General features: G+C 48.9%; 1 protein-coding gene across 1 annotated transcript in view; it reads right to left on the bottom strand.

Moving 5' to 3' along the window:
- The window catches only part of DCDC2C (doublecortin domain containing 2C), a 51,502-nt gene extending 38,003 nt beyond the window's left edge, over window positions 1-13,499 (bottom strand). The window contains exons 1-2 of the mRNA XM_027964045.3: window positions 13,176-13,499; window positions 6,085-6,136 (exon numbers count right to left, since the gene is read on the bottom strand). Coding sequence (XP_027819846.1) covers window positions 6,085-6,136; window positions 13,176-13,462 — 339 coding nt within the window. The 5' untranslated portion in view covers window positions 13,463-13,499. The remainder of the gene's footprint in view (window positions 1-6,084; window positions 6,137-13,175) is intronic.
- Between the last annotated feature and the right edge of the window lie 12 nt (window positions 13,500-13,511).

Below are 13,511 nucleotides of genomic sequence, written 5' to 3'. Positions count from 1 at the left end.
CTTCCCTAAGCCTGTTTCTCTGTCTGCGTATGCAATGCAGATCAGGGCAGTGCGTGTACAGTAAGTCAGACAGAAAAAGATGAAAATTTCATGATATATTTATAAGTCAAATCTGAAAAAACTACAAGTGAATCTATATACAGAACAGAAACAGACTCACAGACATAACAAGCAAACTTATGGTTACCAACAGAGAAAGTGGGGGATAAATGAGGAGATGGGGATTAACCAGTGCAAGCTGCTACACGTACAATAGATAAGCAACAAGGATTTACCATATAACACAGGGAACAATATCCATTCCTTGTAATAATCTATAATAAAATATAATTTTAAAATATGCATGACCAAATCGCTTTTTCAATCACACTTGAAACTAACACATTATTGTATTTCAAATACAAATACAAATAAAAATATATATATTAGGCAAAAAAAAAGTTTAAAAAAAAAGGAGTGCATTGACATAGGTTTGCTCGAGATACCAGTAACACAAAGTGAGTGAACGCATTGTCCAGTGCTCAGAAAGCACCTGAAGTTCAGAGCTAAGGGCCCGGGCCACAGCAGCGGATCTTATTTGTCTTGTTGCCCTGAAGTCCCTTCTCTCCGCGGCCCCATCCTGCTCCGACAACCCTCCGTGAACACCCTGACAGCCTTCTTCATGCCAAACATCAAACAAAAAGCCCCATGGGTGACCCATGGTCACGCTCCCCTGGAGGACGAACTTCAGCTCAGCTCAGCTCAGCTCAGCTCAGTTCAGTTCAGTTCAGTTGCTCAGTCATGTCCAACTCTTTGCAACCTCATGGACTGTAGCATGCCAGGCCTCCCTGTCCATCACCAACTCCTGGAGTTTACACAAACTCATGTCCATTGAGTCGGTGATGCCATCCAGCCATTTCATCCTCTGTTGTCCCCTTCTCCTTCCGCCTTCAATCTTTCCCAGCATCAGGGTCTTTTCCCTGAGTCAATTCTTCTGAGTCAGTTCCCATGAGTCAATTCTTCTCATCAGGTGGCCAAAGTATTGGAGTTTCAGCTTCAGCGTCAGTCCTTCTAAAGAATATTCAGGACTGATTTTCTTTAGGATGTACTGGTTGGATCTTTTTGCAGTCCAAGGGACTCTCAAGAGTCTTCTGCAACACCACAGTTAAAAAGCATCAATCTTCGGCACTCAGCTTTCTTTATAGTCCAATTCTCGCATTCATACACGACTACTGGAAAAACCATAGCCTTGACTAAGACGGATCTTTGTTGGCAAAGTAATGTCTCTGCTTTTTAATATGCTGTCTAGGTTGGTCATAGCTTTTCTTCCAAGGAGTAAGCGTCTTTTAATTTCATGGCTGCAGTCACCATCTGCAATGATTCTGGAGCTCCCCAAAAATAAAGTCTGTCACTGTTTCCCCATCTATTTGCCGTGAAGTGATGGGACCAGATGCCATGATCTGAGTTTTCTGAACATTGAGCTTTAAGCCAGCTTTCACTCTCCTCTTTCACTTTCCTGAAGAGGCTCTTTAGTTCTTCACTTTCTGCCGTAAGGGTGGTGTCATCTGCGTATCTGAGGACTTCGGCTGCCCGCTGACGAATGGACTTACCAGCTGGAACTGGGGCCCTGAATGACTCCAGATTTGCTGAGTCCGCAATCAGAGAAAGCATCAGAAAGCATGAGGTGGCTACTGACTCAGGCAGCCTGCTTGCTGGCCATCCCTGAAGTCTTTACTCAGAAGCGGGGCGTCAAGTAAAACCGACCCAGGGACAGTACCTGGTCCAAATTCTGCTGGGCTGCAGACTCCGCAAGGCCCTCGGCCACGGCTCCATTCATTTACTTAAGCCCTATTTGTGGAGGACGCACCACAGGAGGAACTGTGCTAAATGATAGAGATGCAAGCGCGAGCATCACCCCTGCCTGGGAAGTGCTGGGCCCGTGGGGACCCAGGCCACTGAAGCGGCAGTCTGGCAACAAGGGGACCAGCACACGCAGCTCTGTGGTGAGGGCTCCGTGGGGGCCAGCATGGGGCACAGATGGGTGCACCCCCTCCTCACAGCGACACAAAGCAGGCTTCCTGGAGGAAGCGGCACCCAGGCTGAGAGCCAAACTACAGGAAGGAGCCAGTCCGTCGAGGGTGGGAAGAAATGTTGAATGAGGCTGGGGGAGCAGCATGTATGCAGCACCCTGGCTAGAGGACTCTGGACACACCCTCGTGGGTACAAGGTCTCTGGGAGACAGAAAGTGCTAGACAAGATCCTGGACTCAGAGGGAGGGGTGGTGAGAGGCGGGGCTGATAAGAGAAAGCAAGGGCCAGGTCACGGTTAGCAGAGTAGACACCACCCCCCGGGAGCAAGGAGGCAGGCCTGGAAGTGTCTGCACCAGGGAACCGAGGTGATCAAGTTGGAAAGGGAAGCGCAGCCTGCCGGAAGGCCAGCGGAAGGCACGGGACTCCCAGGAGCAGCTCCGGGCCGTCAGCAAGACTCGGAGGACTAACTGAACGGGCTTGAGGGGCGAGGGGAGGGATGGGGCCTGGGCAGCTGGGAGATGGGAAAACTAAGAACAGCGCCTAAGTCTCTGGTTTCAGGAAGTGGGTGTACAACTCCGTTCTTTGAAAAAGGGAACACAAAATAACAACGGGGTTTGGAGGAAGATGTACAGCTATGGAGGCCAAGCTCTGGAGCCCACGAACTACAGTTCGTGAAGCCTGTGGGCCCCAGAGCGGGCAGTGCACAGCAAGAGACGCCCTCGCCCCAACACTAGGGAGCAGCCCACCAGGCACAGCTGGGGAAAGCCCGCTCAGCCACGAAGGCCCTGCAGAGCCAAAACACACAAATGACAGTATTTTTAATGTTTATTTAAAAAGTCTTTTTAAAAATCGGACACCGATGACATTCTCATTAAATAAACGACATCATCATCAAAACTCAAGATCCCAAGAGCACTATTTGGAGTCTAATTTTCCTCGCGCCTCCACTGAATGAAATGCAATTCCAGACTCAGCACACTGAAGCACACGCCATTTCTATGGTTATAGGAAATGTACTACTGTGATATTCTAATTAATTTTAAGCAAATTTTTTTGCTAAACTAAGATCTCTTAAGAAACTTCTGCAATTTTCACACTAATTTAATATTTTGACCAGAATGTAAATTCTGTGAAAGAATACTCTACAAAAAGCTAGGCACTCCTACTCTGGGTTACTGTATCACAAAATAAGGCAGAGTAATTTAGTAAAACATATAAACCCTGAATATTTGGACTTGGCCAAAACTTACAGCATAGTATACTTAGTGTTTTTAACAGTTTGCACTGGTGTTCAAATTGGTAGACATTCATGGGTTTCAAATTCAGATAGGGTGAGCTATTCCAGCTTAAAGATATCATGAGTAATAATTTCAATGATTTCCTGAGTGCTTACAATAGGCCCATCACTGTCTCAATCCCCACAACACTCTAAGAGGTATTATTTCAGATCCACACCTATAGATCTAATCCTAGTATGATGTCATAAACCATTCAACCATTTCTCTATTGACGGACATTCACGTGGTTCCCAGGTTTTTGAAATTACAAAAATAATAATAATCAACGCTGCCATAAACATGCTTAAGGCCCAGCCTGTGCACTGAGTGAGCTGGCTGGAGTGGGCACAGGAGGGGAGCCCATGGCCTCGACTTCTGACCAGGTGTGGGGAGCTTTCGACACCACGTTCACTTGCAAAGCTACCTCACAGAGGCTGTGAAAACACTACAGTCCCACCAAGACAAGGATTTACACAGCAAACAGCAATAATCACGAGCCACTTTCAGGGGGTGATGTCTTCCACTGAAGGAGCGGGGGCCAGGGGTGACCGTCAAGCACCTCCAGGCCTCCCCACTGCACAGGACACGGCTCAGCCCCGCAGTACCCCAGGGCGGGGGTGGGGGCATTCTCATGGGAATACCGTCACATGTGCCCTGGAACCAGCATGTGCTCTTAGAGACGTGCCGGAAGTCAACATTAAAGAGGCTAAAATTGTGCGCGTAACTCCTCCTCCTTACACACAATCATGACGGCTCTGTCGGGGGCCATCCCAGAGCCAGGTTACAATAATGGAAACGCAAAAGGATGGGAGGTCGGTTGACAGGGGGTGGGTTAGATAATTATGACAGACTCACATGATGGAACATTTTGCAGCCACTAAAACCCATGTTGCAGGAGATCCTTTACCAAGGCAAACTATCACGATACCTAACTAGTAAAAAGAAAACAGTGTGTGCTGGCGGACTGCATCTCTTTAAATACACACACACACATATTGTACACACACGTGTGTCTGTGAGGGGAGACAGCTAGGTATTTGCTACTTGTGCAGAGAAAGGCCGCTGGAAACAAACGTGACAACACACACACAGTGCTGATCTCTGGGCGGTGGGATCATGGGTGGTTTCCGCTTTCCTCATTGAGCCTTTCTGCACGGCAATTTTGACACTTTTCTCAGCAAGAATGATTTTAAAATCAGATTTTTTTAAAAAATGAAAGAGTGCAAATTTCAAAAGAACAATTACAAAGCTCCTTGGGCAGCCACAACCTTGGTGTGAGGGCCCTGGGAATCTAGGCCCAACCTGGAGAAGACGGGGCAGTACCCACATTTCACACAGGCTTGTCCGAACGTCTCCCATCACAGCATCCTCAGTCAGAAAACAGGGAGCTTTGATGAGATACTCTAGGAATTCTCCTTCCTGTCCTAAAATGCTAAATGTTGCCTGTAATCAAGTCTAATGTTTTTAAATCATTGCAGTGTACAATGGATAAACATAGACTCAAATTTGAACAGTTACCGTCGAGGGGTCCTCTTCAGAACTGGTGTTTAATCCTACTCCCTGCCGCCTGGAGAGGGAGATGCAGGGACCTAGGGGTTAAAGATGACCATACACATTTCCTCTCTCTTTACTAAGGCAGCTCTGAAATTCGCTGACTGCCAATTGCTTTGGGGAAGGCAATGGCACCCCACTCCAGTGTTCTTGCCTGGAGAATCCCAGGGACGGGGGAGCCTGGTAGGCTGCCGTCTATGGGGTCGCAGAGGCGGACACGACTGAGGCGACTTAGCAGCAGCAGCAGCTAATTGCTTTCTGGTCAGGAACTTTTCCTCCTGTCCCTGGCAAGAGACAGTCTAAGGTGGGCAAGTAATGCTAAACATGTCTGCAGGCTGGTGCCTGGGGGCAAACCGAGCACCGCTGGACTGTCCTTGACTGGAACCCTGGCTGGGGTTCAAGGACATTTAGAGGACATGGAGGATGAGAACCGACACATTTAATGCTGGTACGCTACATATATTTCATCATGCAATCTTCGTGTTACACCTTGTCTAACACACTCTCATCTCCTTTCTACAGAGGAGAGGACTTAATAGCAAAATTACCATGTGTAGAAGCAGATACTCAAAAAACAGCTCACCTGTGAAATACTCCACGAAAGCCCATTCATAAGATAAAAAAGTAAAAATCATCTTGCACTCTAAAAAGCATCGGGCTATCTTGCTCAAAGTTGGTGATTTTTGTCGCTCATTAAAAAGATGGATCTCTTTTAACTTACTCTTTTAAAATACGGTTTGTTTTTCTGTTTGCTAAGACCCAAGTGATGTGAATAGAGTGATGGATGGTTCCATCTTGTAGACCTTTCAAATGTCTTTCAAGCACAAAAATGTTGGGAACATAGAGCAAATCTTTAAATTTAAGATTATAATGAGCTTCAACATCATGCGACTCGAAATAACTTTTCCTGACACCTGTCTTTCCAAATCCCCGAAACAAAAGAGGAGTTAAAAGGCTTAATGAATGGCAGCACATTGCATCTCATTAACTGGGTGGACGGACCCGCTCTCTGCCTAAGGGCGGTCTTAGAACATTCTCGCCCACGTCCACCACCTTAGTGACTGAGGTGCTCAGACAAACAGAACAAGCTGTCCCAGTGACTTCTGGCTTAAAGAGCAGCCTGCCTCTGTAGGCATTCCCTACAAAAGGCTGTTTCTACGAAACTTCAATTACTCCATACTGACGTTTCCATTTTCACCAAGTCATCCGCTTTATCCCATCTTTAGTAGCTGGCAGTGAGTACTTACTTCCTTCAACTTCCTCATCTTTGCAGGTTTTCTGGGAACTATATTAATATAACTGCAAAAGAAGAAAGAAAAACCTAGTTAGAAGGTAGATATTTAGATTGAAAATTTGAGCCTCTTTGGAGGTGTCTCGCCTTCGGCATCACAATATCCCACTGCATACCAACTTAAAACTAAAATCTAGAGCACCGTACACGCCCATGTCAACATACGACAGCAATGTCATAGCAGGAAAACGTCCACAGTTGGTGATGCCATCGTTGGCACCACTCGGGAAAACTGTCCTCAAGTGGCATTGATTTCCCTCACACGACATGATTAATCACAGAGGAACCTTGGGAAGGACTCAAAGAGGAAAACTTTACAGGGTCACTCGTGGCTCGTCCAGGGTCCACTACCGGCCAAAGTCAGGGCAGAGATCCAGACGCCCCGCCCAGCTCCCTCACGCCTGCACTGTCCCGCATGTCTCACGGAATGTCGTCCTGGACCCCATCCTGCCAAAACCTGAACACTGGAAAGAGCCACAGGAATCAAACGTGTATGAGCCCCACAGGTACAACTGTTAACAACCTGAGGACTTTTGAAGAGTCTTCCATATGCCTCATAGATAGAACAGACGTTCTTAATGATAAAAAAAGAAAACATTAAAATGTATATGTTAGTTAAGGCTTCCTTCTGATTTAAAAAATTCTTTATGTATTTGAGATTGTTTTTGACAATGGTTTTAGCCAGTCAGAGAAAGATTGACTAAGAGTTGGTGGATGGAAGGAAAAGACATTTTTAAGCACTTACTATGCAGTCAGGAGTCACAAGCTCAGACGCCTATGGAGGCAAGTGAAAGGTGATGCTTGCAAAGGGTGGTGTTAGGGAATGGTGGGGTCTGCGGCTAGAGGAGTGAGGGTCCCTCTGAGATGGATGGGGTGCGTAACTCCTGGCAATGTTTTCCTATGGAAATGCAGGCAACTAAAAACTCAGTCCTTTTAAACAATAAAATCCTCTGTTTTTAAATGGAAACCAAAATTTCATATTACATGAACACCTCCATTATAAAATGTTGCAGTCAGTTCAAACCTTTGAAAACTGTGAACTGAAGAGACTGTACATCTTCAACTCACCACCCTTGGCTTGTAGGTCCCTTCCACGCACACTTGTATTTGGACTTCTACTTGTCTCCAAATAGGCATTTTAGGGCTGAATCCCCAAATTACATATTTGATGATGAACATTAATCCCCCAAATGGCACAACTTATTATCATGAAATGGAAAACAAAAGGTAAAAATAAATATGGGAAAATCAAGGCATAAAAAGATTGCACAGCCACAGAATGCTATTTATTGTCTCCACATTGTCTGCTGAAGAGCATCGAGACAGAATGGAAAGAGGGGACAAGTGATTCCTCGGAGAGCCGGCGGGCCCGGGCCATTAAGCCAGGCGCCTGGAGGAGGCTTCTGGAAGGACCTGGGTTTCCCTGGGGGTGTGGGGGGTTGGGGAGCAGGAGCCTGAAGCAGAGCCTAGATGCTCGTGTGCAAGGCGCCCCCCTGCTGCTTCTGGAGCACAAGAGCGAGGCAGAAGCCCACCATGAGGCCCACGCCAGGCACTTCCAAGTGCCGTGTCCACTGCGTCCTCACGACCCGCCCTGGAGTAGACATCAGTGAGCCCTGTTCCGATGAGGAGGCTGAGTCTCAGCGAGGCTGTTCAACCGGCTAAGTGCCACCACACGGGGAGAGCCAGGACCCTGTCCAGCCCAGGTCTCCCAGCCCGGAGACCACGCTCCTCCTCCCCTGGCAGGCTGGCCTCTGCACACGCTCTTCCCCCCTCCCCATCCCCTGCGAGTGCTCAGGAGCAAGTTGGGGTTAGGAGACTCGCGGAGACGGGGTACCACGGAGCTGCCCGAGTTTAACAGCACGTTCACTTTTTATCTCAACGACAGACTCCTAAGGGAAACAGGAAAAACTCCTACCATAATTCAGATTCTTTGGGGTCTCCCCAAACACACACACACACACACACATGCGTGTGTTCACACATACGTATGCAGACACACATACATGCACAGAGACATACACACGTGCACACATACACGCGTGCACATATGTGTGCCACATGCACACATACATACACAAACACACACAATGCCGTGATCTACATTTTATTGTGAATACAACTTTCTCCACAAACCATTAATTCCAGGCTTTATGGGACATTTATCTTTTAAGTAATTATTAGCCTACAATATTTTGTTTTATAGAGAAAAAATTCTATTTCTCATCTCAAATTAATTTATTCCGGAAAGTGTAGGAACTGTTTGAATGATGACTGGATTTGGGTAGATTTTACGCTGCTTGTCTTCTCAATGTACCGTTTCACAGCCGTTATTATGAGAAGACCTCCGGGGCGGTTCATATATCATCAGGTTGCACTTCAAAGTTCATCCCCTGGCAGCACAATTAGAAGCTTATTTGCTGGTGGAAATTAATTTTAACCACTCAACGGCTCAGTAAGTTCAGAATATACATTCCGACAAGTGCTAGCTCACTGATACCAACGTAAATTAAGCCCAAACAGTTTTCAGAGCTTTATTCACCAACATCTGGGTTCCGATTTCATACTTCATTGATCTAAAAGGTAGCGAAGAAGCGAAATCCAAATGCCTCTCCGTGTTGAACTCTGTATGCAAACCCCTCCCATCCATTCGGTAGCAGTGACGGTACACGGACAATGCAAAATAACAGAGGGTCTCCACCACGTGGGAACCCCTCCTCCCCTTCCTGCTCAGTGAACTGGATCCCCTTCCCTTCCCTACAGAACATAATCATCGACCTTAAGAATCCAGGAAGAGAAACACCTCAACGTCTTCCTCAATATTTCTGCCATGAATCCGAAACATTTTCAATAAGCCCTGAAAGTCTCTCCACCAAATGAGAGGCCTCCTGCGTCTCCTGACTGAGCAGGTGGGTTCTTTACCACTCCACCACCTGGGAAGCTTCAACCCAAATGCTACCTCTTAGCAACTATGATGTCTGTGATTTTTCTTCAAAAGCAACAGGATGTCAAGTCTGCCCATTTGCAGATGCCACTAAGAACTCAGATTGCAAGCCAGCTAACTCACAAAATACCTCTATCTGGGTGGCCCTGAAAAACTCAAGACACTGACAATTTGGAGGGCCCTTTGTATAGGGAGCATCCCGGGCATTTGGGAGGAGAAAACGGAAATCCCCTCCAGAACATCTCACTTTTATCTCGGGCCTCAAAGGATCTCCTCAAAACACAAATTCCATGGAAAAGGAGTCATTTGCACTCAAAACGTAAGTAAACTAACAAGGCTAGCAAGGACCACAAGAATAAACCCGATGAAATAAGAGAAGACAGAGGCAAGTTTCAAATACTGGGACTGCAGGTGCAGATCACAGGACAAGACCTCAACAAAAGGCAAACCTGAAAACTCACGCAGGACTGAGAGACCCAAGAGAATGAAATGGAAGCTCTGAGGAAAAACCAGATAGCGTGTTTGGAAATGAAAAATTAGAGATTTAAAATTCAATGAACAGGTTTGATAGGATAGGACACAGAGGCAGAAAAATTAATCAGAAGATCTATGTGAAGAGAGTGCCTAGATTACAGCACAAAGTTGAAAGAGAGAGAGAGATGAGAAAGAGGAGGTCTGAGGCAATGAAACAGGCCCGCCCACACCCACTCGGATACCGGAAGCAGAGCAGGAAGACAAGGCAGAGAGCCGTCCAAAGAGGCTGGCTAAGAACTCCCCCCAGCCGGCGCCGCCGCCATCCCGGACGCGGGGAGAGCCAGGAAAGCCGCACGTAGACACACCGTTTAAAGCACAGCACCCAGACTCAAGCCGCGCATCTCAAAAAGCTAGAAAGGATAAAACATCACTTTCCAGAAGCGAAAGATGATGGCTGATTTCTCATCAGCAACCGCTGAGTTAGAAGGCAATGAAAAGTGCCTTCCATGGGCTGAACGACACCGTCACCCACAGATTCACAACAAACACACACCAAGAAAAAGGGTGAGAAGACCTCGGCGCTGGGAACCGTGGACTAAAGGAACCCTGATCAGCGTGTCCTCTTAAAAACAAGGAAAACTTGACAAGCTGAAAAACACACCTCCGCAACATAACAAGATGGTGAGGGGTTAGCACAGTCCAGGAAAGAAAGGAAATAGAAAGACAAGAGCCCGATGTCTGGGGCCACTTTGGTTTAGGGGTGGTGGCTGCTGGGAGCAGAGAGGACGAACCACAGACAAAAGCGCTGGCTCAGGGCCCGCCAGCCACGGGGTCATCATGACCCACTCTCCTAGAGACCCCTGGGTGGTCCGAACCATCCCACACTCTGAAGCTGTGTTAAAGTGACCGTGACCTGGAATGACACTGTTCCAATTATTTCTGCAAATAAGTTTTTAAAGTAAAAATGTGCAGCACAGAGAGATAATGAGGCAGAGGGAGAGAGAAGACAGCCTAACAGAGATGTAGCTGTAACAAGAGCTACTGTGGCTTCGGGCTGGACCACTCCTGCCCAGCAGACCCAGCAGCTAGATCTCCCGTGGATGCCTCACGACATGGATGAAGCTTCCTGCCATGGGCGTGAGCCTGCAAGCACCTGCCCCGGTCAGGCCTTCAGACATGACTGCACCAGCGTCTTGACTGCAAACACACGAGAGTCTCTGAAGCAGAACCACTTGGCTAAGTTGCTCCGGACTTCCTGGTCAGAGGGACTGTGAGACAATAAACACTGTTTCCCACCAGTGAGCTTGCATGAATAGGGCATGCAGCAATAGATAACCCACATGCTCTCCGGGAGGAAGTCTCACCCACGTGCACCAGGAGATGGGTGGGGGAATGTGCAAAATAGTGTGCTGCCTTAGCGTGAGATTTAAAACAACCCCAATTATCCACCAACGGATTGAATAAATAAACGGGTGTATCAGTCAACAAAATAATACCTAACAGTGAAAACGAATGACCTATAGTTACATGCTGGTAACATGGATGAGCCTCAGAAGCTTATTATTCTGTGAAAAAGCAAGTAACAAAATACACAGAGCATCATTGCATTTCCATAAAGTACATAAAACACTGGGAAAAAATGTATCCTTCAGGGATAGATTATTATGAAAGGATGATTATCACAAAAGCCAAAATAGTATTTCCATGTGGGCAAGGGATGAGTGGAGATAGGCGGTTTTGAAAATACTGGACATTCTCTTTTCCTGAATCCAGACTGTGGTTCACACAGAGGCTTGCTTTATCACTATTCTTTAAACTACACATAAAATTCCACAGACTCCTCTGTATACGGGGCTTCCCAGGAAGCTCAGTGGTAAAGAATCTGCCTGACAACACAGGAGATTCAGGAGGCACGGGATATGCAGATCTGATCCCTGGGTTGGGAAGATCACCTGGGGGAAGAAACAGCAACACGCTCCAGTATCTTTGCCTGGAGAATCCCACGAACAGAAGAGCCTGGAGGGCTACAGTGCATGAGGTCGAAAGAGCTGAACACGACTCAGCAACTGAGCATGCACAGGCTCCTCTGTGTACATGATACATTTCACAATAAAAGAAACGGCGTCAACAACACGTAAGGAACAGAAATGATGTCTCTAGAGGAAGACACGAGACGTGAGTGACGCCAGGGCAGCCCAGGAATTCACGGAGGACGAACTAACAAGTGATTTTCTCCCTTCCGCTCTGTTGTGTAATGCAAGTCCTCAGCATTGCGTCTGACTCTTTGCTACCCCATGGAATTCTCCAGGCCAGCATACTGGAGTGGGCAGCCTTCCCCTTCTCCAAGGGATCTTCCCAACTCAGGGATCGAACCCAGGTCTCCCACATTGCAGGCGAATTCTTTACCAGCTGAGCCACAAGGCAAGCCTAAGAATACTGGAGTGGGTAGCCTATCCCTTCTCCAGCAGATCTCCCCGACCTAGGAATCAAACCAGGGTCTCCTGCATCGCAGGCGGATTCTGCTCTCTAAAGGAAGCCTTTACTGAGGTCCTGCACCTCGACAGAATCACACCTGTGCCTGTCCACGCAGTCTCTGCTTTCTCTTCTGCAGTTACTTCTGTTTGCGTCTTATCTCCCCGAAACACAGACTGAAAGGCCCTCGCAGCCTCCCCAGTTCTCCCAGGCCGCCCTCCAGGAAGACGCACACAACAGCTTTTGTTAAGGAACTTAAGAAAGCGCCGCATTGATATGATGTTTGTATAACGAGGTACCCAGAGCTTAGAGAAATGAAGGAGACTGTCAGAGCAGAGACGGATGTGCTCCTGGAAAGAAAAGTAAGGGTCTGAACAGAAGTGTGGTGACCCCATTTGCTGAAAGGTCTCACAAATTGGAACTGCACTAACACCAGCCCCAGGCTAAATGAAACAGAACTGAATTCATGCTCCGGCTGGGCACCCAAAGCACTACGGACGGCCTGAACCTGGCCGGCTCTGACACTAGCTTTCCGGGTGGCTCTGGAATTGGTACATGGGCCTCTTTGCCCAGGACGCCTACATCCTTCCCCAGCTGCGGTCCTGACCTCTGCAGCACTGGGGCAGCAGGGGTGTCCTTGCCCTGCTCCCGGCGGGCTCCTGGCGGGCATTCAGAGGCTGGAAGGCACGTCTACACTTCCTTAGCTGCCAGAACTTCGGAAATCCCAGGTGCCTGTCCTCAGTAGGGTCTGAATCTAGCAGGATAGAGCGCGGTGAGCAGGCCCACAGCACACTTCAGGAGGCGCACTCATGAAAGGACGTGCGCCCAGGCCCCCAGGGACGCCAGTCTGGACCAGTTGACCCAGCTCTGCGTGCTGCTCTGCTCCGCGTACCCAACTCCCCTTCTCCCCGCAGAGCTTCCCACCTTTCCAAAGAGGCGCGCCCTGGCGCCCTATTTTCACTGCCAGGCCCGCCGGACCCTCCCTATCCCCTTCCTGACCCTCTGCGTCTGGGGACAGACTGCTCGGCCCTGGTCACCAGGCGGATGGCGCATGGAGCGCCAGGAGTCGGCGCCGGCCGGGCAGAGCTGGCGCTGTCCGCGTCTCGGGGGCCGGACTGCGGCCCCGGCGGGGCAGGGGCGCGCGGGCCGCGGGCACTTACTCCAGCTTCTTGAAGCGCTCGCGCCCGGCCGCCACGTACTTGCCGCCGGCCTGCAGCGAGTCCAGCTCCAGCACCGGGCGCCCGCGCGTCGGCGTGAAGAGGCGCCGCACGCCGAACGGCACCTCCACCTGCTCGGTCAGCTGCTCCAGCAGCGCCTCGAAGGTGGCCACGCGGCGCCGCGACAGCACGAACTTGCGGCCCACGTAGAACTGGTCCCCGTTGCGGTACACCACGATGGTCTTGGCTGGCGTGGTGTCCACCAGTGCGTGCGGCGCGCGCGAGCCCATGGCCGAGCGCCTCCTCCGCCGCCGCCAGCCGCCGCCCGTGCGCTCCAGC

The sequence above is a fragment of the Ovis aries genome, chromosome 2 (genome assembly GCF_016772045.2).
Source record: "Ovis aries strain OAR_USU_Benz2616 breed Rambouillet chromosome 2, ARS-UI_Ramb_v3.0, whole genome shotgun sequence".
Taxonomy (NCBI): Eukaryota; Metazoa; Chordata; class Mammalia; order Artiodactyla; family Bovidae; genus Ovis; species Ovis aries.
This window is presented reverse-complemented; position numbering and strand designations above follow the sequence as displayed.